Source organism: Sceloporus occidentalis, unplaced genomic scaffold (genome assembly GCF_023333645.1).
Source record: "Sceloporus occidentalis isolate IW3139 unplaced genomic scaffold, rSceOcc1.0.p SCAF_9, whole genome shotgun sequence".
NCBI lineage: Eukaryota > Metazoa > Chordata > Lepidosauria > Squamata > Phrynosomatidae > Sceloporus > Sceloporus occidentalis.
The window spans coordinates 8,905,542-8,931,478 of record NW_028316989.1 but is presented as its reverse complement, the minus strand read 5'-3'; the positions used below and the strand labels follow the sequence as shown (position 1 = coordinate 8,931,478).

The 25,937-nt window shown below is 42.0% G+C and overlaps 1 protein-coding gene across 9 annotated transcripts in view; it reads right to left on the bottom strand.

Annotated features, from left to right (window-relative positions):
* CAMK2B (calcium/calmodulin dependent protein kinase II beta) overlaps positions 1–25,937 on the bottom strand; it is a 170,010-nt gene that overhangs the window by 114,812 nt on the left and 29,261 nt on the right. For all 9 annotated transcript variants that reach the window (XM_089538404.1, XM_089538405.1, XM_089538406.1 and 6 more), the window contains exon 2: positions 23,200–23,294. In XM_089538404.1, the coding sequence (XP_089394530.1) occupies positions 23,200–23,294 (95 nt within the window). The remainder of the gene's footprint in view (positions 1–23,199; positions 23,295–25,937) is intronic.

Sequence of the window (25,937 nt, the reverse complement as noted above, 5' to 3'; positions counted from 1 at the left end):
TCGGATGAGGACGACCTTTCCGGAGTTTCAGCGACACAACGGCGCCGGGAGAGGAAGAGAAAGCACAAGGCTAAGAGGAAACGACGGAGAGTGCGGAAGGCTGGTTCTGTTCAATCAGCTTCTACAGGTGGTTTTCAACCTGATGTGCCAGTGGGGAGGGATGGCTTTTGGGTCGACCATGCCATGGTCCCGGGTTTGCCGCGGTGGGCCATTAAGAAGCGAGCTTGGCGACCCGGGGTGCAAGGAGTTTGGGTTGATCCTCTTGCAGCTCAATTCCCAGTTTGCTCTCCTGGAGAGCGCCCTCCTGGAGCTCATCTGTCTAAGAAGATACGTAACAACATTCTTAGAGGTTGCTACGTAGATGTTTTTACCTTACTGCAACCTAAAGGAAAGGAGGCGGTTGCTGTCACTTCAACCAAAAAGAGCAGACATGAGCCCAGGGTGGCTGCAGCTGAGCCTACTTTTTCTAATTGGTTGGAGGGCTTCACCATCTTTGCGGCTGTAGTCTCCATGGCGTTCCCTGAGCGTGCTTGGCATTTGCTTAGCCATCTTTTGAACGTCCAGCGTGCCAGGGTTTACGCTGGAGATGCAGCCGCTATTGCCTATGATGCCGCTTTTCGACAACATGCCTCACAGAACTCTCGTGAACGTTGGGACCTTCTTCATCACGAGATTTGGCTCTTGGAAGTGGGCACGTCTGCGAGGTTCAAGGGCTCTCAAAAAGGGCCCGCTAAGAAGGACTCTAAGTTTCTGTCTTGTTGGGATTATAATTCTAGTCGTTGTACCCGTGTTCAATGTAAATATGAGCATTGTTGTTCTAATTGTAGAGGGTCCCATCCAAAAATTTCCTGTTCCCGTCCTGCTCAAGTATCCCAGCCCTTTCGGGGGGGGCGCTCTGCTTCTTCAACCACCGGAAAAGGCGATGGGGCCGGGGGGCCAAGTGCCGGTCAAGCAGGGAGCCAAAAATAATTCGGTTGTCACCTCTCCCGAATTTTCGTTAGCCTTTTCTCCGGTAAATCCCAAGGCTCTTATTCCACTGTTGGAAGCTTATCCTGATAAACAAGCTGCCTCCTATTTGGCCAATGGTTTTGTATTTGGGTTCAGGATTCCCGTTTCTGGTCATTTGTCACATCAGTTTCCCAAGAACTTGTTATCTGCCAGATCCATGCCTGATGTACTCCGTTGTAAGATTAAGAAGGAGATCCAGGCTGGGCGGGTTGCTGGCCCATTCCCTTCACCTCCTTTTGTTAATTTTCATATCTCCCCTTTGGGTGTTGTACCCAAAAAAGCTCCGGGGGAATTCAGGATAATTCATCACCTTTCTCACCCTCCAGGGTCTTCTGTCAATGATGCCATCCCCGATGAGCTTTGCTCAGTAAAATACGCTTCATTTGATCACGCAGTTCGCTTGGTCAGGTCCTGCGGCACAGGTGCTCTTATGGCCAAGTGTGACATTCAGTCAGCTTTTAGACTCCTTCCGGTTCATCCGGACGATTTTCATTTCCTTGGTTTCCAATTTGAAGGTCAATTTTACTTTGACAAGGCTATGCCTATGGGCTGCTCCATCAGCTGCTCAGCCTTTGAGACCTTTAGCACCTTTTTGGAGTGGGAGTTAAAGCGTAGGGCTTCTTCATCTTTGGTTACTCATTATCTGGATGATTTTATGTTTGTTGGCCCTGCTAATTCTAACATGTGTCTGGATTTATTAACTGCCTTTTCTTCCCTAGCTGCGGAAATTGGGGTTCCGCTTGCGGCTGACAAGACAGAGGGTCCAGCTAAGGCCATGTCCTTTCTAGGGATTCAGTTAGATTCGGTCAATGGTTTTTCTTCCTTACCTCATTCAAAAATTGTTGTGCTATGCGAACTTTTGGAGCATGCTCTCCAGGCTCCCAAGCTTACGCTTAAGCAGGTTCAGTCCCTGCTGGGACATCTTAATTTTGCATGCAAGGTGGTGACTCCTGGCAGAGCTTTTTGCGCTAGATTAGCCAGATCTTTAGCAGGTCCTCGGCTGCCGCACCATCACATTAGGATCACAAAAGGTGTTAAGGATGACCTTCGCATTTGGCTCCAATTTCTCAAGGGTTTCAACGGTATTGCCATTTGGCAGAGAACCTGGCACATTAATCATTCTTTGCAGGTTCATTCAGATGCAGCTGGGAGCATCGGTTTTGGTTTATTTTTCAATGGCCACTGGTGTGCCGAGCGCTGGCCTGTGGCCTGGCAAGGGTCAGACATTCTTAGGGATCTGACATTCTTGGAATTTTTTCCCATTGTTGTGGCCATTCACATTTGGTGCTCTCAATTTTCTAATAAGAGAGTCCTTTTCTGGTGCGACAATCAAGCTGTGGTGTCAATTATCAACAAGCAGTCAGCAAAATCCCCGAGGGTAGTGAGTTTGTTAAGGAAGTTTGTATTGTGTTGTTTGATTAACAATATTTCCTTCCTAGCTAAACATGTTCCTGGTTTAGATAACGGCATTGCTGATGCAATTTCTCGTTTTCAGTTTCAGCGATTTCGACAATTAGCCCCGGAGGCAGACCTTCAACCTACCCAATGTCCTGCTTCAATGTGGGAGGTTGGCTGTCTGAAATAATGGACGGGATTTTGGGATCCATTGCTCCTTCCACTTTAAAGACTTACAAAAATGCCATAAGAAAGCTGGCAGATTATTTTAATGACTCTAGAACTCGGCATGTTTGGCCTTTGCCCACGGAGGTGGTTTTGCGTTTTTTAGTTTGGCTACGCCACAATAATGTGGCCCCCAAGACAATGTCCATCCATTTGGCTGGTATTTCTTTTTTCTCTAAGGCTGGGGGATTTGCTGATCCATGTGCCTCCTTTCTGGTAAAAAGGGCGGTTGAAGGTTGGAAACGTGCTTATGCTTGTAATAAGGACACAAGACGTCCAATATGTTTACAATTGCTCTGTAAAATTTGTGCTACTCTTCCTGTCATTTGTTCTTCAATATACGAAGTTCAGCTGTTTTGTGCTGCTTTCGCAGTGGCATTTTTTGGCGCCTTTCGTTTAGGCGAATTAGTTGCTAGGTCCAAGAGCGATTTGTCTGACAGGGCACTGCGTGCTTCTGACTTAACTTTTATTCAGCACGGTGTCTCTTTAACTTTGCGTCGCTCCAAGTGCGACCAGTTAGGGGTTGGTCAGAATGTGGTGCTTCATCGCTTTCGTGGCTCCCCTGTTTGCCCAGTTAAAGCTCTTCGACTCTTCTGGGATGTTAGGCCTTCGTTGGCCGATTTTCTTTTCATACATGTGGATGGTTCTCCCCTTACAAGATACCAGTTTGTTTCTGTGCTCAGAATGGTCATTTCAAGTTTGGGACTCCCTGCCAGGGAGTTCGGTGGACATTCTTTTCGTATTGGTGCGGCCACTGCGGCCTCTGGGGCTGGCATGCTTGCCAGAGATATCAAGCAGGTGGGACGCTGGAGATCCAAGGCCTTTGCTGGCTATGTTCGCCCACATTTGGACCAATGTGGCGGACATTAAATCGCTCTTGGCAGGGTTGGCGGCAGGCCTCCGTGTAGGCCTTTTGTGGCGGCAGCATAGGCCAGGATCTGAACGTTGGTGGTACCAGGGCTATGGAGTTCTGGTTTGGGAGTCACAAGGTACCCGGGGGCGATGAGCGAAGGCGTCTGGCCATTGCGGGGGCCAGAACGCAGGTGCGCCTCCCGGTGACTAGGGGCTTTGTGAATTGGGGAACGCAAGGCATGGTTTGCGCTCAAGCGGTGTTCCTTAGCCCCTAGGTCATCCCAAGCACCGGGTAGGGACCCGGCTTTGGATAATCAAACAACAGGGTGGTTGTTTGATTGCACAGATCCTGACCTTATGCTTTGTGCCAACCCTACCAATGGTTTAATAAAGTTGTGGCCTTTCTCCCATATCGGTGTTATGTGGTTATTTTGACAAGCACATACAAGGCAAAATGCAGTCGCCCCAATCGCGGGGCAGACTGCTTTGCCGCTGCAGCGCGGCAAAAACTACAAGCCCCAGAGTGCTCTGGGGCTTGCCTCGGCTCCTGATTGGCTGTTGGGGCCGGAAGGGGCGGCCCTTCCGGCCCTGGGACGCTCTGGGAGCCGGGCTTGTTGGTGCGGGGCTTCCGGTCCTCCAAGGCTGCCCATTGGTGGGCTCGGCCTTGGGGGCGGGGCCCCGCAAAGGACGCAGAGGGGAGGGGCCGAGCAGTATATATTGCTGCTCAGAGGCCTCTCCTCCTCAGTCGGCGCTTGGCTCCGAGGAGAGCGGAGCCAAGCTTGGAAGGGAGCTAGCCTCGAGCTTCTCCCGCCCGCCCACCGCTGTTTCAGGTGGTTTTTTGTCACAACTGTTCGGCAGCATAGGCCAGGATCTGAACGTTGGTGGTACCAGGGCTATGGAGTTCTGGTTTGGGAGTCACAAGGTACCCGGGGGCGATGAGCGAAGGCGTCTGGCCATTGCGGGGGCCAGAACGCAGGTGCGCCTCCCGGTGACTAGGGGCTTTGTGAATTGGGGAACGCAAGGCATGGTTTGCGCTCAAGCGGTGTTCCTTAGCCCCTAGGTCATCCCAAGCACCGGGTAGGGACCCGGCTTTGGATAATCAAACAACAGGGTGGTTGTTTGATTGCACAGATCCTGACCTTATGCTTTGTGCCAACCCTACCAATGGTTTAATAAAGTTGTGGCCTTTCTCCCATATCGGTGTTATGTGGTTATTTTGACAAGCACATACAAGGCAATTAATTTTACTTGCAGACATGAAACAACTTGCACATATCTTATACTTCTGATGCAAATGCACTGTGTGTTTTCAGAATGATAGACTGGATGACAATCCATTGGTTACAGAGGAAAGAAACCTGATATTTATGATATGTGACAGAGCTGAACAGAAGGCTGTTATGCCATCCATAATATGAGAACACTACTTTGATTTGTAGCCAAATACACTGGTGTAATACCAACTTTATAAGAAAGATTATCCCACATCATTGGTGCATCTGTTTATCCCTAGCGGTACACACCAAGAATTGTGCTCTTTCAGCTGCATGCTGTTTTTTACAATGGGGATGGGGAGAGTTGCCAGTGTCAGCAACCATAAGTACAGCACCTTAACATAAGCCAGCACATACTGTCCTTACAGGAACTAGTAAGGTGAACAAATGTACCAGCAATTTGAATACAAACAAGCAAAAGACTTTCAGTTAAAAAAAGAATAATCCCATATTGTAGCAGCATTCATGTTTACAACTTAATGTAGGAAAAAATCACAACTCTTGAACAACACGCTCCTGTGACACTATCTGGAACACATATAACCATGAACAACTTATGAATCACCATGTTATATATCCCTATGCTGAAAAAACACTAATTCTGAATAGTTTTCATTATACTTATTAATCTTGCATGCCCCCAAAGGACAGAAATCTACATGCAAAAAAATTAGTTGCACTTTATGCTTTCAGAAAATAGCATACGAAGAGCAGGCTTAGACACAGAAGAAGGAGTAAAGATTGGAGGAAGAAACATCAACAACCTAAGATATGCAGACGACACCATACTACTAATAGAAAACATCATAGACTTGGAACAACCACTAAAGAAAGTCAAAAAAGAAAGTGTAAAGGCAGGCCCAATGTTAAAATTAAAAAAAGAAAACTAAAGACCACAGAGGGTTTACATAAATTCAACCTAGACAGCGAGGAAATCGAAAAAGTTAAAGATTTCCCATACTTTGGATCAAACACTGGTCAGAACAGAGACTATAGTCAAGAAATCAGAAGAAGACTAGGAATGGGGAAGGCAGCTATGAAAGACCTAGACCAAATCCTAAAGTGTAAAGATATACAGCTGAACACTACAGTTACAATTGTTCAAGCCATTGTATTCCCTATTGCCATGTATAGCTGTGAGAGCTGGACAGTGAAGAAAGCAGATAGGAATTAATTCATTTGAGATCTGGTGCTGAAGAAGAGTGCTGAACATATCATGGACAGCCAGAAAGACAAACAAATGAGTCCTAGAAGACATCAAGCCAGAACTCTCCATGGAAGCCAAGATGAGGCCATCATATTTTGGCTACATCCTGAGAAGGCACAACCTGTTAGAAAAGAAAATGATGCTGAGGAAGGTGGAGGGAAGTAGAAAGAGAGGAAGACCATATGCCAGATGGATAGATTCAGGGAGACTGTGGACCTGAGCCTGCAAGACCTAAGCAAAGAGGATAGGGGAGCTTGGAGACATCTCATTCACAGCGTCATCATGAATGGAGATAGACTTGAAAGGAGCTAACAACAGCAGCAACAACAATGGCACTGAGGATTTGCATACCAACTCTAAATCTGGAGTCATTTGAACAAGGAAACCTTTGGCTTTGCTTTTGTCCACATATTTCATGTGTGGGTTCAACTCGGCACATTCAGCTTGAAGGGGTTGAATGGACTAAATCCATCTGAAACACTGGGGAGGGCTCCCTGTGTAGACAGCACCACTAGATTTCTCTTTGACAAATACAGGCAAGAGGCAGAAGAACATGCTGTGATCTCATGGTTTTTCATGAAAAAAGTAAGGGACTTCTAATGGATATACGATACAAGCAACTGTAAATTTCAAATCTGAATATATCCATTAAAGGGTTATAAAATGAGCTAGCATATTTGTCTCTTTTACAGATAACTTGGATGCTAGAAAATATCTCATATTTGGATAGAAATAAAAAATCTCACAATATTTTTAAAAGAGCCCATCCTAGGGAACTGACAGCAGGCGAGCTAGCTGTTAAGAGGTATAAAGAATGAATTTTGGAAAACTAGTGTTAAAAAAAACACCTGTTACTTGCTAAATTTATGTTCCTCCTCCATTAGTAAGATTTTCCCCTTCACTCTATACAACTGTCAGAACAGCAAATACTTCAGGTGTGGAGAAGCAGCCATTTCTGAGCACCCCAAGGACTCTTAAGCACCACAAAAGTGGCAAACCCCACAATGACTTCCAATTTACTACTGGTTTATTTCTTGTTTGAAAAAAAGGCCTCTCTTAGGTGTAAGCCTGAAAGTCCACAACAAGGTGATACCGTCTTCCATGGTCTTTATGGATACAGCAAGAATTGCAGCCTGCTTAGGACTCCTGGGTGGCGGCAGTGTAGCCTCCAGTCTACCAACAGTTGCACATCCATATTCTAGACTTTTTTGTTTTAGTTCTTCTCATCTGGAAGGAACTGTAGCAATCTATGTGCCAGCTGCTACTCACAGAAATAGCAGACCAAGGTCTATTAGGATCTGCAAGGCCGACAGCCAACTGTAGTACAAAAGCCTTGCAATAACTGACCCTTCTTTCTTAGCTCTTCCATCCTTCCCCTCTTCACATTTAGACTACAGGGCTCAGTCAACCCCAGAGGGAAGCTGCCACTTGAGTCCAACTGTTCACAGACAAACCAGGTCTAATGCTTCCAGAATGAAGTAGTTTTGATGTCAATGGAAAGAACCAGGCAGACTATCGAACAATATCCAGAATGCACAGTAAAGATAATCAGCTAGTTTTGAAAACACCCATCTCAACAAAGTAAGTTCAGTATTCTATATCTAGGTACAAAAAATGTAGGCCATTTCTAGAAACTGTGAAATTATTTCTCAGAAGGCAGCAACGTGAAACAACTAATTTTTGGTATAGTGGAAAAGAAGAAGGAAAAAATATGTAGCACTCAAATGTTTTTTAAAGATCAGTTGCAAACATGTGAAAGCAAATTTTAAAAAGGACAGTCTTCCATATTCAATAGAAGTATCTCCAAGCTCCGACATCTGACTCCAGACTCCTTTCACTTGGCCCCCAGACCTTGCCAACAAATACCAGGTTCGGTTTCAGAAGGAGGAACTGGCAAAATCACCTCGAAGTATTCCATGCCTAAGAAAACTTTATGAAATTCATAGGGCTGCCATAAGCTGACAGCTGACTTGAAGACACATGGGCATACACAAAGTAACTGCACTATCTCACTCCAGGCTCTCTGTCAGGCAGTGCAACATCTGCAGGGCCACTACAGATGTGATGTAGACAGGAAGGTTAAAGCACTGGAAACATAATCCACAGCACTGTTAGCAGATTCCTTAATGTGTGGACACATGGTCCTTTTTATGTACACAAAAAGACATCTGCTTGGTGTGTGTGTGTGTGTGTGTGTGTGTGTGTGTGTGTGTGTGTGTATGAGAGAGAGAGAGAGAGAGAGAGAGAGAGAGAGAGAGAGAGAGAGAGACTCATTCTTAGGTGCACAAAGAATGAGCAGAGACTGCCAACTGAAAGAGGATCCAACACCCACTTTGGAAGAGTTATGGTATCCCACCTACTTCCCCTTCAGCACGCACATTGATATTCATTGATATGCAGTATTGGGACTCACAGAAAGCCCTCTTACTAGTACCTGCTTGGTGGTATTAAGCATTTGGATGTTCTGTATGGTATCAAGGACTTGCACCATTTACAATGCACACACTTTCTAGGACACCCGCTGTCTTAATCCTCTGCTTTTCATCCAAAGAAGGGAGTGAGTCTTGCATTAACGTATGTCTCCCCTCCTGGCTCCTGCAATGTCTAGAAACTCTACAACTTATGTCCCCTGGGATAAATTTTCTATCCATAAAGTAGCTCTCCTGGTCCAGTCAGGAGGTGAAAGCAGTAATTTGTCATTCAAGCAAATTTATCCTCCACAAAAAAAGAATAATCTCAGATAGAACTGTTCTGTGCTGGCAATATTTGCCAGGAGGGTTATCATTCGGATGTCCTTTGCTAACTCTGTACTGTTCAAGGCAGAAGGAAACTTAACCGTACCGCCCTTCTGTTTCTTCTCATAAAGACTAGCAAGCCGTGCGGGAATCAAAGAGAAATCCCTGAATCCCCTGCTGTTGCTTCCCTCCCTTCATCCCTGCCTGGCATTATTTGGAAGAGAGAGTCTAGCTGGAGTCTAGGGAACCCCTGTGCTGCTCACACAAATTAAATGTCCAGTAAAACACGGGCTGGATGGCTGACAGGCAGGCTTTGGAGCCAATTGCTGCTCAAGACAGGCCAAAAGCAGGCGACTCTTCCAAGGCTCAGGGCTGTCAGTCAAACATGTAGAGCTATGTTCTTGCTGGCAGAGGAGTGGAGCAGTGCAACTGAGCATGCTCCAATCTACCTGCATTGCAGTGGCTCAGAGTGTCCTCTATTAACCCAGCTGTATGCTAATCCCATCATGCCATACAGGACACTTATTAGCACAGCGGCAGAACCAGGGGAAGAACATTTTGCTTTGAATGCAAGGGAGGAGGGTGGAGGAAGAAGTGGGGATGCACAAGACGAAGAGCGAGGGGCAAGACAAACAAGTATCCATTATGAGACACCAAAACAAAAGGCAGCCTTAGTGCTTTGCAACAGAATCATAATCTGAGCACTTTCCTCCAACAGTAATGCTCAGAGTCTGGGCCTGCCGAACAACTACAACCAGAGCATGAATAAGAAGCCTGGAATTTCTCATGGAAATACAGTGCCAAAGCTGTCAATATACAGGCAGGAATCACATGGTTTTTGAGCGAAGTAGTGTGCTGTGTGTGTATGTGTGCGTATATATATTTATTATAATTGAAACTATGTTTTAAATGTGTTTAAGGGTTTTTAGTGCTTTAGCTAACTTGGTGTAGTGGTTTGAGCGTTGGACTACAATCCTGGAGATCAGGGTTCAAGTCCCTGCTTTGCCCTGAAAACCCACCCACTGGGTGCCCTTGGGCAGGTGACACTTTCTCAGCCTCAGAGGATGGCAACTGCAAACTCCCTCCGAAGAAATGTGCAAAGAAAACCCTTCAGGTCACCGTGTGATGAAGATCACTTGAAGGCACACACCATGCACACGTACACACAATCATGTTTTTAAATATTGCTCATGTTTAATTCCCCTTTAACGTTTTAAAATCAATGTTTACGTTGGATCTTTCTGAAATTATTGTAAGCCTCCTTGGATCTCACTTTGGAAGAAAGGTGGGATAGAACTGCAATAAATAAATAAATAAGTGTTGGAGGATGGGAGACATGCAATTTTGTTGTTGTTGTTAATTGCTCTCGCATCGATCAATCTTGACCCATGGTAACCCTACTAATGAGAAATCTAATGAGAACTAATGAGCTTTACCATCGTTTTCGCTAAGGGTTTTAAATTATAAAATGTTGTCATTGTATCTTAATGTTTATTTTCCATTGTAATACTTCCATAATGTTGTAAGCCACTTTGATTGTCTTGTCATAGAAAAGTGGGATATAAATAAAAGTTTTATTATTTATTATTATTATAATACTTATAGTTATTGTATTTTCCCATTATTTCTTTTAAATAATTGTATGTTTTTTCCCAATGTTCCATTATAGTTTCTTTTTTCTGTCCATTAATTTGTTGAGATAGTATATCCATCTCCATCATATCGAAAAGTTTTATTTGCCACTCCTCTATCTGAATGTCTTTCTTCACCTTCCAATATTTAGCAGATGTCAGCCTAGCCGCTGTTAGCATATAAACATGCTGTAAATATGTCAGGAATAAACTTTTCTAGGACATGGCCACATAATCCCAAAACCCCCACAAAAACTATTATTATTATTATTATTATTATTATTATTATTATTATTATTAAGGATTTTCAAAATGGAATTCTACTGGCTTCAACGAATACATTTCAAGAGGTTCTCACGTTGCATGGCTGATCTGGACGGGGTTCTTTGCCAGATGCCTTTGTGTTGGGCGGATGCACATGGCAGCTGTTCCCCAAACACAGAAATGGCTGGCAGCAAGCAACAGTAAAGGTAAAGGGGGCTAAAAAGGCAAGCAGCAGTATGGAGGAAATGTAATCCAAAAAAAGGGGGGGCACAAGGAAGCAGCAGGAAGCGGTCACACAGTCAACTAGAACAAATCTCCATGGAAACACACTGTGGAAGTTCACACATTCAAACAGAGGCAGATGCTTAATGCAAGGAGGTTAAGCAACAAGGCAGCTGCGATGATGCCTTGAGGTGAACAGCCCCCCTATTGTTCCCAACCTAATAAACTCCAGCAAGGACCCCCATTTGCAACGTTGGAACATAAATGTCCATATAGAATGGTACTAAATATGAGAGATTTTTAAACAAATCCAAAAGAGAGGGCAGGAACTGAATTTAGAAGTCACACAGTAGAATGATGTTACTTGCAACATGTTATGGGGAAGTGTTCAATTTTTTATTAGTCTTTTGCAGTTTCTGACTTATTTTTCGGTTTCTGACTTATGGTGACCCTAAAGCGGACCCTACCATAGGGTACTTTAATACTGGTGAGTTATTTTTTCATGTTAATGTTAATGTGTTACTGAGGACTATAACAGTGAGCAAACCTTTATCCCTCAGTGACAATGCTTATGCCATTTTTGGTGCATCTAACATTTGTTCACTACCTTTACTCTGGCGGGGGGGAGGGGGGGTTGTATTATTTTGGGTAACGTGGAGTCATTTTTGTATTTTATTACTTTTTAAAAAACAATATATTAAAAAACCCACACAATTTTCTGAAAAATAAAAATAAATAAAAAGTAACCAATTACTAATGAGTAATATAATGTCTTTCTTTTGGAGTGCCAACTAACAAGTCACAGCATGACTTACTTTAAGCGTAATCATAATAGTTTTATTTAATAATCCTCTCGACTCTCTAAGAGTAGTGTAGTGGTTTGAATGTTGGACTAAGAATCCTTATTCAACCACAACAATTCATGGAGTGACTGTAGGCAAGTTACACTATCTGTGCCTTAGAAGAAGTCAATGGTATATCCTCACTGAACAAATATTTCCAAGAAACCCCTATAGTAAGGTCCGCCTTAAGGTCACCGTAAGTAACAACTTGAATGCGCATAACAAGAACAATTACTCTCACTGGCAATAGATCTCCTGGATTCTTGAGCCAAGGTTTTTCTCACTTCTTTCTCATTGCTTGCTACCTGTCTCCTTTAACTAGAGATAAACTTGGGAACATCTGCAAGAAAAACACTATTCCTGACCCGAGTGAAGGCTTGCTCCATATATTGGTTTTAAAATGCCATTTTTTTTTCTTTTGGGTCAGCCAGTTTACAAATAATTTAATGGGGAGGCCGGATGTAAAGTATTTGACATAAAACCATTTATCAAGACTAAAAATATTAATAGTTTCTTATTGTTCAAAAGCACCACCATGCGCATTTGTCGTGCATTATAGTATATATGAGATATGTTTCCATATACACTGAACCCTCCACATTCACTGGGGTTAGGGGCACAGGACCCACATGAGAGTGGAAAAACCACAAATTAAAAAGACTATTTTTTTAATCTCAGAGAACAACTCTCTAGGAATGTTTAGGTCCTCCAGGGCAATTCTATGTTCAAGATTTGCCAGAGGTTGACCATGAAATTATGCTGGAGGCCCTACAAATGCCTAGAGAACTGCTCTCTCTAGGGATCTCTGGTTCTTCCAGCATCACCTTTAGCAGAAGCTGACAATAGAATCACATTGGAGGACCTAGAAATTCCTAGAGAGAACATATGAATCAAATCTGTAAATAATCAAATCCACAAAAGTCAAAATCAGAAATGTGGAGGGCTGACTGTAGATGTGAGATCTATATAAGAAAAACAACAATACAGTCCAGATGCCCTACTGTCATGGCACAGACAGCACCTTGCATTATGTCATTATTAAAGAATAAAATCTCCAGAGACGACAAGGTTTTACTTTGTCGTTAATGGAACTGTATAATTCTGCATCACAGACAATTTTCCTTTTAAAGTAGTTTGCAATCTCCATTCACTCAGTATGTCAACAGAGAGTTAATGACGGCATGCACTACTTCTTAATTAGATCAGTTATGTATCCCCCCGTACTAATACATTTGTGCTTAAGGACATTATGGTGAACTCTATACAGGAAGATCTGTCTGCTTGCACTAAATATAGTCTGCCAAGTTCGGAAGGAGCTACATCAGTGTAAGGTAGAGGCAGCAAACTGTAATTGTGTCAGAAGGCACAAAATGTTAATTTCTATTTCTTTATGGGGAGGAAGGCAGAAAATTCCATGCCTATTCCAAGAATGGCCTTTTTATCTCCTGTCACTGTGAATGCAAGTGGAGTGCAGGAAATTCCCACTGTAATCTTGAGTAACTGATGCTTGACTTCCGCTGATGCATGCCATGTTTCCGTGCATATATAAAAGTGAAATGGCAATGCCATGTCGTACAGTTGTTGAAGCGGGCTCTGCCCCACAAGAGACTGTCTCACAGCATGTCTTTTAGTTTTTAAAATCGCTACATGACCCTTTTTCATGTGTTTACTGTAATCAACAAATACAAATACAGCTACCCATTTGGAAACTATCACAAGAGAGGAGAAACATGGTGGTGATTTACCTTTGCCCACATCACCTTTCGCTCTTGAGGCAGGATTCCTAGTAATCCTGTTAATTCATTAATTTAAAAATACTATAAACTGAACTTCATTGACAAGGGCCCCACCATCATATACACATTTGAAATGGACAAGTGTTTTGTTTTTTAAAGCATAAGATTACAATTTAAGGTGCAATATTATGGACTGAAGGAATGCACCTCAGGGGCCATCAGAAGAATCAGAAGTCACTTCATTTCAGGTTGCAAATGACACTCCAATTTGGGAATGGACGTCTCCCTCCAAATCCCTCCCTGTCACCATGGACAATTTTATGGTGGCTCTCTTTCGATATTAGAACTACTATGGAACTAATCTCAGATCCTTCTTCATTGAAAGGCAAAATGAGGTATGTTGGTGGTATGGCAATGGGGAGGAAGGGAGGAAGCCAACAAAGTTATGCTGGATCGAAATCCCTCTCAATCCTACACAGCCCAAGGCAAAGGGAAGTTCAATCCCATCTATGTGCTCCTTGCCTTTAGGAACTCAGTGTAAGGGGCATTAAAAATTTACAAACGGCAAACTATGGAAAACTATAAAAACAGGCTGCCAAATGGTCACAACTCATAAATAGTTTAGACACAGCAGTAAGAGTCCTGAAGGTTTATGGTTTGAATATTCAAGCATAAAGTCAGATGAAGTATGTATAGCACTCCAGATAGTGTCAGACTGCATCTCCCACCAACAGTTATCACAGTCAAGGGCTTACAACGGTTGTGATTCAAAATATCTGAAAATATACTTTCCCCACTTTGGAAGAGATGCAGAATGGGAGCGGTGGCATATTTAATCCATGCCCTTTTCGGGATAACAATCGTTGTTACCTTCAAAGGCAATGCTCTGTATTGTATCTTCTTTGTGTTAAAAAGATGCCCTCAGTATTCAGTCTAAGGACATGTAGGACCTCACGCAATATTTTTATTATTACTACCCAGTGATATGCTTTCTTTCTGCTTTGACTATTCCTCCCCCCACTTTGGGGAGGAAATTTAATGTTACAATGCAACTTACAGCTCACTTCTGATTTTGTGCAGCTTGCAGGTATAAATCTGTCAATCTGGAATCAACAGATTTATAAATATCTCCAAATGCCCAAAATAAAATCTGTACCGTTACTAAGAGAAAAGCTGACACATCATGTTAAAGTTCTATGACAAGTAAAGGAAAAGAGGGGAAAATTAAGATAAACACTTAGAAATATGGTAGAATTTGTAGAGGAGAGCTGAGGACATTTTATGTAGGAACAAAATTAACCACAGATTTTTATTGATTTAAGGGAAAGATGCAAACAGCTCCTTGCAGATAGCAATGGGCTGGGCAGAAATCTAATGTTAACTGACTGACTGAATTAACAATTTGATTAATAATCTAATCTAATAATCTAATAATTTTCTTTAGTCAGGATAAATTACCAGTATGAGGATGTCACTTCCTTTTGTAACACAAGTTTTGTTGCCTCTTCAAGCAGTAATAGAGCTGCTAGATCAGGTGCCCAACAGTGTTTCACATCTGAGTTATGAACTTAAGTTTATCGCCATTCCAAACTTTACTGAAATAATTCCCCGTCTCCAGGCCCTGAAACAAAACCAGAAGTTCCTTGGGCCACAAACTCAAAGTCAGAATCTTAGGCCCCATCCAGACAGGCCCACATAAAGCTGCTTCGGGTCACTTTGGAGGTATGCTGTTTAAATGATGCATGTGTCTTAAGAGTCCAGAAGCTGCGCCAAAGCTGCGTTCTATTCCTTAGGACTGGAGTGTGGCTTTGGCATGGCTTCTGGACTCTTAGGACACATGCATCATTTAAATAGCATACCTCCAAAGTGACCTGAAGCACCTTTATTTTGGCCTGCCTGTATGGGGCCTTAGAGTCAGTATGCCTTGCACCTAAAGAAACCATCATTCTTGATGCTGAACTTGGAAATGTCATTTCTTGGACTATAGCTCCCAGACTCCCCAGCTAGTAACTTTTGCATTCCAGATCTTACTTGGATCTGTCCAAGGTCCTGAAGATGAAGCCTGACTACATGTTGCCTGGCTGAGAATGTGTATGCATTCTCCGAGACACCTCCTTATGCCCTATGGGCTCCTGCTATATATTTGATTTTAGTTGTGTCATTATTGTAGCAGTTGATTTTATTTCATGTGCTTCCATAATAAACTCCTTTAGATTTTTTTTAAAAAATGAAAAGCTTTACAAAATAATCAAAGAAATAATTTTATTCTTTTTAAAAAAATCTAAACTCACACAATTTATTTTTTTTTAAACCAAATTTAATTCCCATTATAACAAAATAAACTGCAGTAGTGGCACGCTCTCAGCCCCGGAAAAACCTATGATAAGCTCAGCTCAGGGTCGCCAAACATCAGAAATAAGTTGAAGCCACACAACAAATTTCACAAGGGAGCTCAAGGTGCGCTACATTATAAAATGGGAGAATATTTCCAGTCCCTTGGGATAGTTTACTGCTGAACTCAAAGTCACGATTCTTCCAACAAAACAACTTCCACTAGCACCATAGTAAATAATTAAATAATTTTAATGAAGGTTCAAAACCAACATAAAATCATTTTTTCTTTAGATCTGGTAGCCCACACTCCGGACCATCCAAAGCCTTCCTCCTAAAAGAACCAATAGTTAAAGATTTTCCATTGCTTGCTGGATCACGTTCACAGATACTTTAATTCGTACATAATTTCTGAGCAATGGGCAGCTAAATATTGAGAAGGTGTTTGAAATCCGAATGCGTCGAGGGCCTTTTGTAATGAACATAATGTCAGCTCATGAAAATAACTCTCTAAATTATGTGACTCTTTTATATAAGATTACTAAAAAAGAAATAAGCAAAAGCAAAAGCAGACAACTGAATGTGAGTCATGCCCTGCTGTACAGCTGCTTCCCATGGTTTGTTATTAACTCCTACATGAGACTGTGTTAAATGTATAATACTTATGGTCAAACGAAAAGTCATCAAGGCAGAGCTAATCCAGTTTCTGATGAATCTACAGTCAAACCAGTTAAGAACAGAAGATAAAAAGACAGTGCACCATTAAAAACCCATTGCAGTCAATTCCTATAAGACTGTTGGAAAAGGAAAGTTTTCAATTGCTGACAGACGAACAACAATTCTAGGGATGGCACTCAAAAAAAGTAAGTTTTCTAAGTTACGGACAAGGATTTGTGCAGAAATCACTCCATATGCTCACAGCAATTTTATGCAGTGCAGAAACTGGGATAAGGAACAACTGAACTTCCAGATGTTGTCTAACTGCACACCCCAGTATCCTTTACCATTAACTATGCTGGCTAGGGTTAGTGGGATTCTGTTATACCATCCTGAATACATGAATATGAATTTGGAAGCTAAGCAGGGTCAGAAATTATTAGTTTTAGATAGGAAACTACCAGGGATTGCCAGGGGTATCTAAGTACAGCTAGGAAAGAACTCTATCTAAAGTTTACAATTCTGGACTAAACATACCAGTCATTTGACTGAATAGAAATCAGCTTCCCATGTTCCTAGTTGCAGTCCATTAGCATCTGGAGAAGCATATATTCCCCATCACCGATTTAAACACTATTTGGAAAATGGAGACGTGGGCTGGAGCCTTATACAGGATCATACTATTTGTTCATCTGTTTCACCTTGTCTGACTAGTAGCAGTTCTCTAGGGAAAGTCCTTTCCATCACCATCATATTGGTATATGCTACATGGCCATTTCAATGAGTATGCTGGTGACTGAACCTAGGACCTTCTACATGCAAAGTATCACTCAGCTGTGAAGTCTCCTACTGAGATCCTAATTTCAAATACAAGAGCCTGCTGCAGCCTCAAGTACATATACTTAGAAAGTGTACTGATAAAATTGCTTCCAGGTAAGCATAATTAATATCAAACTTGCAAACATCTTGCATTCAGATTAATTGCAATGCTTTCTATTTTTTTTCTATACTTCAGTTTATTGGAGAGGAGGATTTTTTGAAATTCTGTAAAGTTTCCATTACTTTGGAGTTTGCAGTCGCAAGTCATCTCCATTGGGAATCCTCTCTCTGATAAGAATAGGAACAGTGTGTTTGTGTGTGCGCGCACATGTGTGTTCGATATTGTTCTTATTCAGTTAAAGCTTCTGACTGACGTTTACCATATTGATATATACTCAATTTGTCCTGAGGATCAAAAGCAAAATTGGGACAACATCTGGACATTTTTAAAAATAGGGCACAAATATAGAGTGCATATGAACTTAGACATAAACATAATATACAGAGCGCATATAAACTTAGGGTGCCAAACCAGTCTTGTATAAGGTGTTACCAGTTTCTCAACCACTTGCTCATCTGACCAACATCTTAACAGCATCCATATAGACAAAAAATTTTGCCTGATTTGGTGTAAGATATTTTGAAGAATAGAATATGAAAGCAAAAACAAACAGAATAAATGTTATCTTATTTTTTTTAATCCAACCTGAAGCTTAATTTCCCCTGTTCTCAGCATTTTGAGAGTTCTCTGTATGCCAACACCAGCTGCAGATGTCAACACTCAGCAGTTTGGAGTACAGGGTGGGAGTGAAAAACAAATACTAATGAGAGGCCTAGAAAATAATAGGTTGAAACGCCTGAACTGTTCTTTACTCAGAAGTAAGCCCCACTGAACTGAGTGGAGTTTACACCAAATAAGGACACACAGGCGGGTTACAGACCGCCCGTTTGGGGCAGCCTGTAACCAGCCCTTTCCCCGCTGTATCGGGGCTCAGCTGCCACAACGGCAGCCTCTGAGGCCCCAATCCGCTGCTTTCCAGGCCGCGGGGAAGCGGCAAAAGGCCGTTTCCCCGGGGCCTGGAAAGGGGTGTCTTTGGGGCTTCATGCCCCAAGGGCACTCGACGGGGAGGAGGAGAAAGGGCCGCTCGGCCCCTTTCTCCCTTGCGTCGCCGGTGCAGCCATCTAAAGACTGCACCAGCAACGCAAACTGTTGTGGAAAGGGTGCTCTAGGCGCCCTTGTGCAGCGTGACAACTTCACAACCGCGCCGCCTCGTTTGGAGGCAGCACGGTGGTGACGTAGTCATGGCAGTGCCCATCTGTATAGGGCGCCGCCATTTTGTATGGACTGGGTCCGTACTAGGGTTAGGGGTGTCAAGAAGTGACGCCCCTTTCTAACCCTAGTATGCGCTCGTCATGTACTAGGGTGCCTGTTTGTAATGGACCACAGTATTGCAAAGTAGAACACATCAGGATTTAAGTCTGCACAGGCATCCAAATGGCAAGGTGTTGGGAAAATATCCAAAACTATGGCAAAATGTCCAGCACTCACACACATACCATAACTATCCATACTTATTTTTATTTTTCAATCTCTCTAACACAGAAGTCCAATTTCTACAAATACCCTTTCATTCATTGCACTACTGTGTATAGTTGAGTTGTGTCAGTTCTTATTGGACAGCATTATTTGCTCTATTTTAATCCAGCTTTTCAGCTGAACATTGACTGCCAAAGTGGCTCATAGCAATTAAAATATAATATAAAAGGTTGTTGGTGGACAGGGGTTGGCTTCTCAGTTGAATCTGCATCCAGACATGACAGCAGATACAGCAGGAGGCTGTTAACATTAATCTGTTGCACTAGACTTTCCTAAGGACACAAAATGCCAGTTTTTTAAAAGTCTAAAATGCTATTAATCTTGCTATACACAAACAAAGAAACTTTAAGGGGAGATAGTTGCATACCTATAACTGTAGTTCTTCAAGTGGTCATCTGTGAAGCATTTTGGCAGTAGACACCACCAGACCTATAGGCAGACCTATATAGGGGCCTTCCCACCCGTTCTTTGGACATTGAAGCATCAATCCATAAGGCAGACAGGATATAACAAGGGGAGATAGATGGGTGAAGCTGTGTGAGTTCACAGAGGAGTACTCAAAGAACTACAGTTACAGGTATGCAACCTGTCCTCCTCCTTCTGTGACTCACACAAGTGGGACACTGACAAACTACAAAAGACGAGGTAGGAGTATCACTGCAAACGTGTCAAAGTTTATGGAACAGTAAGTGAAATGCGAGGCATCAGACATGAGACATGAGCATAAATGCCACCTACCATCTAAAGCAATAATGGTACAGAAACAGTTTCAAGGGATGTAAACACTAAATCCAGGCTAATTTCAGTTACCCAGAGGGCCTTCTCCACTGCTGCTCTGAAGTTATGGAACGACTTGCTGGAGGAGATCCACATTTCCACTCTTACAGCCTTTAAGAAGGCCCCTAATACGCATATGAATATGACTCAATCATGATCAATGTCTCTCTATCCGCCCAATTTCCCCCAATTTTTATCCTATTGCATTTTAGTGTTTTTAAATTGTGATTATCCTATCCTTATGCACTTGTCATGTTCCAAACTATATGTAGTCACTTCTCAGAAGCCCTCTTCTCCCCTGCTAGATCTCAGGTTTATCCTACATACAAGTGTATTTGAGGCCTACAAGGCCTCCCTTGGAAGCAGAAAAGCTCTCTCAAGGCCACTCATACAAAGAGAATGATATAAAATATTTAAACCTAGCAGCAGAATACAGCTGAAATCCAGAACAACAGGGCTAACATGACCATCTAGTTCTCTGGGAGGGTCCATAACCAAGGCCTGCTGCAGGTTTCTTATGGTCCAAAAGCATTATTATGGTCCAAAAAGCTGCCTGGAGACTGGTTTGTAGTCAAAGTGACTGTGTATTATATTGTTCCAGAAGACCACACATATTCCTTGACCAAGGGGGAAAGGAAGGAAGGAAGCAAAGAAGGAAGGAAGGAAGGAAGGAAGGAAGGAGAAGGAGAAGAAGAAGAGAATGACAATCTTTGGCCCTCTTCACATCCCCTCCAACCCTGAGCAACGCTGTGTGACTGACTATTTTACAAACTCCACTGCCAACATCCTCGTCCCACTTTAGCTTAAGTGCATTGACACTACTTGACTCCAGCACCTTATCTTGTCAGCCTATTAAAGCTATTCTCTACTCTGGCTATAATACCTTTCTTTAAATGCTACTTAGAAGCACTGTATGCTTCATTGACTTAACCCCTGCCAGTCTCCGGGTCTCACACAGAGTTTAGCCCAATAATAACCTTGAGATCCTTTTAAATGTTTCAGCCCTGTCACTTTCTAATCATCTCCTCTTTAAATTCAGTAATCTTAGTCACAATCTCTCCCCTGCATCTAAACCCCATTAATCCAATTAGCAATTAGGTTACTCTGCATAGCCACTGCTTACAATTTATCTCCAGACCAAAATGAGGCAAGACTCCCAAAGACCACACAGGAAGCATGACTATGGGAGGCACAAATGGACTTTCTCCCTCTCCTCCCAACCCAGCTGTTGTTGTTTTTTCTTCAAATGTTAATACATTTTCATTCCATGGTTGGTTAAATCCCGTATTTAATATTGCTGAAAATGTAGTGTAAAGGTTTTGTGCTTAGACTTGGGCCTCATCTCCAAGATACATCATTATGTATATATACAAATATTCCAAAATCCCCAAAACTTCTGGTCCCAAACATTTTGGATAAGGGATATTCAATTTGTATTTTGGTTCTCAAGCAGTAATATGAGTCATTATGTACCAAAAATTAACAGGAGAATTGTAACCTATGCAGTATATGTGATTAAGTGATGCTAACCATTTCTTGTGAGTCAAGGAATTAATTGGAGAGTTCCAAGAAGTGAGTGCTTTCAGATGTGGAGATTAGTAAATATGCAACTTGGAAATGAGTTCTACCAAATGGAACTATGGCCTGTTACAGACAGCCAAAATAAAGCTGCTTCGAGTCACAGTGGAGGTATGGTGTTTCAATGATGCATGCATCTTAAGAGTCCAGAAGCCGCACCAAAGCCACGCTCCAGTCCTTAGGGCTGGAGCGTGGCTTTGGTGCGACTTCTGGACTCTTAGGACGCATGCATCATTGAAACACCATACCTCCACTGTGACTCGAAGCAGCTTTATTTTGGCTGTCTGTAACAGGCCTATGTAAGTGTGCTCAAAACTGAAGCTGTAACTTCCCACCACTTAGATGATGCGCAGCACACGCTTTGTATATAAACTCTAGGCTCAGTTCTCCAGCATCTCCAGCTAGGTCTCTATTTGACATTCTGGAGATCTGCCATGATGTCTACCTCTGAATTCAGTTTTGAGCTGGATTGACCAATGGTTTGACTCAGTTCAAGGTAGGTCTTGAAGTTTAGAAAACAAGTAATGAAACTTGCAAAACAAGCTTTAACTTTCCTAATTATAAGCCAATTCATGATTCATCCACTACTTTGCAGCTCTTCTAATTGCAAGACTATGGGCCCATACATACAGGCCAAAATAAAGCTGCTTCGTGTCACTTTGGAGGTATGTTGTTTCAATGATGCATGGATCCTAAGAGGCCAGAAGCTGCGCCAAAGCTGCACTCCAGTCCTTAGGACTGGAACATGGCTTTGGCGCAGCTTCCAGCCTCTTAAGATGTGTGTGCCATTAAACAGCATACCTCCAAAGTGACCCGAAGCCTCTTTATTTTGGCCTGTCTGTTTGGGCCCAATGTGCACATTTTGCTAAAAGAGAACATCTGTTCTAAACTGACCGTTGCAGTAGCCCAATTTGTGTATCCAAAAACAAATATAAAACATAATTAACTTGGCACAACACCAGAATCTGCATGGATAAAAACATTTTAAACATACCACCTTGTCTAAAAAGCAACCGTCAATCCTATTTTAATAATCAAATTGACAGTAAGGCTATACCTATATCATCATATCCAGAGTTCTTTTTAAGCAGTAGCTTGACAATTCACTGAGAGGTGCTTCACTGATGCTTTAGAGGCTTTCTAAAACTAGGACTTTCGTGGCTTAATGGGTCCCAACCTCACCTCTTATCCAACTCTACTATCAAACAAGGTCTGGGTTAATCATTTCCAGTTATGCTGCTTCAGCAAACTCAGTTTCTTTCACTTTGTCTTCATTACTCCCCTAGATATATCCTTCCACACATAACTTCCCCTCATCATCTGCTCGTTCCAGTCTATAAAGTCTAAATATCCTATCCTTTCATTTTATTATAAATTTCAAGACTCCAAGGACAAAAGCAATACCTGAGAAATGTAAGGCTAGCCTAAGATTGTTTGGCACCCGAGGCAAAGATGGTGCCCCATTTCGCATACAGAACCCAGAGGGACTGATTGTTGAATCTTACTCAACACTGGTAATGAAATAGTGTCCTCCACTATAACTTAAAGAGGAGTCTAGCTGGGATGGAGAGCGGGGAGCATGGCAGTTTTCTTCTACACAAACTTTGTTCTCTGACAGAGTAACAGCTGGAGATGTTAAACAACTTGCAATCATTGCATTTGCTCACCTTGCTATATCTAATGGTAGGGCTGGCCATAGAAAAGTGAGTAAACTCTCCTAGTGACTATGGTTACAATAAAGAAAGTTTGTAAGTTTGTCCTAGAAATACCATAAAGTGAGAGAACACTTATTTCTTAAAGCTCTTCCATGTCTTCCTTTCAATTTCTAATGATTACTGCACTCACAAGTTATATTAGCCGTGTGTCTTTCACAATAACTGTCCTACCTATTCTCTCATAATTCTTGGCATTTGAACAGTGCAATAGTCTGTTTCTCTCTTGATTGATCCAACAAGTGCTTGTCATAAGCAAGTGGGCTGCTATCAGAGAAATGGCCTGTAATAGAAGATTTAAAAGTTCGGTCTATTACACAGAGAAAATGGATCCTACCTCTTGCTGAGAGCTTCTTAGTGTTGATAATCTTTGCTGCATATTCATGTCCAGTGCAGAGTTTGACACATCGTCGCACAACTGAAAAAGCCCCTCTGAAGAAAGAGCATCAGAAAGAGAAATGAACAGAGATTAATGTCTGCACTTGGGAGAAACTTGTTTAACAGATTCACAGCAGTACTACAATTGATTTTAAATTTTTAAAAAATAAAGCACAAAAAGCATATATTTACAACAAATGTCTTGTCATTATGATATGTATTGATGCATTCATGTTTTGGTTGCATGTCGTCAAGTCATTTTCAACTTATAGATCCCCTAAGGTGAATCTAGCAGACGCAGTGGCTCATTGGTTAAGATGCTGACTCAGACAACTGCAAGATCGACAGGTCATAGAGTCACAGAAACATTGAGTCAGAAGAGATGCCAAGGGCCAACCAGTCCAACCCCATTCTGCCATGCAGGAACTCTCAATCAAAGCATCCCCGGCAGATGGCCATCCAGCCTCTGTTTAAAGACCTCCAAGGAAGGAGAGAATTGCCACCAGTTCCAGCTCAGAGCATCCTCTCTCCCTCTCTTGCGTTGTTGAGAGTTTATAATTTTTCAGAAGAAGTACTGAAAAATATAGTATGGTTATGTAAATGTTCTAATTAACATCTTTCAAGTAAATGTATCTCCTTCCATCCCAGTGTCCTAACTCCGTTCATAGAGACCATAAATTAAATTAAAGAAGAAAAGTAGACGGGGTGGAAATATTTGGAGCCACCCGCTGCATGTAGGCAAAAAGTAACAGACGTTAGCAAAGTGTTCTGCTTGTTTGCTATTTCCACTTCAAATATTTAATCTCATTAATTTCATTTCAATTATTTTTATATGCAGTCATATACATATGAAGTCAGATTGAAATCTAATTGAGGTCAATGGGGCTTTGTTCTTGTGTGCCTTCCAGTCATTTCCAACTTATGGAAACCCTGAGGTGAACATATCATGGGGTTTTCCTTGCAAGATTTGTTCATAGGAGGCTTGCCATTGCTTTTCCCTAAGGCTGAAAGCATGTGATTTGTTCAAGGTTGTCTAGTGAGTTTTATGGGAATCAAACCCTGCTCTCCAGAGTCATGGTCCAACACTCAAACCACATCGGGTAAATTGGTACATGATTGCACCCTAAAGAGGGGAAGGAGGATCTATTTGGAGCATCCATTTTCCAAACATTGCATCCCAATAGCAAGGAAAAGGCAATGTGAGAAGCTAAAAGGAGTAGTGCAAGCAAGGGAGGAAACTGTGCAATCAAAGGCTTTCATGGCCGGCATCCATAGTTTTTTTGTGGGTTTTTTTGGGCTATGTGGCCATGTTCTTGAAGAGTTTATTCGTGACGTTTTGCCAGCATCTGTGGTTGGCATCATTAGAGAATGCTTGCCTGGAAAGGAGTTGGATATATATATTGTGTGACCTGGAAAGACAGGAGTGATTTGCATGTGTATTGTTCTTTTGCTAATGGCAGGCCTCAGGGTAGAAAGGTCTGCAAAAGATGCCACAGATGCTGGCAAAACATCAGGAATAAACTTTTCAAGAACATGGCCACATAGCCCGAAAAACCCACAAAAAACTAAGGGAGGAAACTCTTATCAAGATAGTGGGGATATCTTTACTGGTTTGGATGAACAAGAAAATGTACAAAATATGTTCACAGTTACAAAATATTCTCATGCAATCTCAGAGACACTTCCCTGTAAGAATCTTGAGCTTCCCACTAATGTTGTGTGACCAATTGTATTTATTTGGCTCACTTGTAAAATGTAATTCATCCTTAATTGCTTTGTATAACAGCAGCAGTGGTTATTGGCCATGTCCATTACTTAGATTTTGGTGGAGCACAAATGGACATAACAATTTCAGATTTCTGACCATGCATAACCACCAATACAATTTGTGCCAATATAAATATAACGATGTGGCAGATAAATTTGTGCTAGTGAGTTTTGTTCAGGATGTTTTCCCTCTCTCTCTCTCTAGAGTCTAGGGCCTAGACTCTGAAGATACCAAACAGTCTCTTCTGCATTCATCCAGCAAAAAGGATTTGACTGCACCAGTCATTTACCTCTGATGTAGTAACTCTGAGAGAGTAGCTGTCATGTGTCATGCTTTTGGAAGAAAGGCAAGACATAAACCCAATAAATAACTAAATATACCAGTTTGCATTCTCCTATTCATAGTTTGAATCTATAGCCAATGAGACCATGATAAAAGCTGATAATAGTGCTGGAAACTATAACATATCCATTACTGAAGGAGTTCAGAAAAACTGCTTCTCATACCCCAAAAAATATTAACTACATACAGGCTCAGTCTCCTTTATCCAGAATTCCAACACTACAAACACTACAAAAGCCAAAACTGAAACACAACAAAAGCCAAAATATTTTTCACGGGTGGCTGAGATAGTGAAGCCTTTGCTTTCTGATGGATAAACATATACAAATTTTGTTCCATGCACAAAATGATTTAAAATATTGTATACAATTACCTTCAGTCTGTGTGTATAAGGTGTATATGAAACATAAACACATTTTATTGTTTAGACTTGGGTCCCATCTCATTCTATATGTATGTCCAAATGCAGGTACAGCCCCCTAAGCTGGAAGAAAAGACCCCTGGAGTGGATAGAAGTAAGGGCTTCCTAAGCCATTCAACACTGCACTTCTGCTACTAAGATAAATGTAGTAATACTGAAGAAAGTG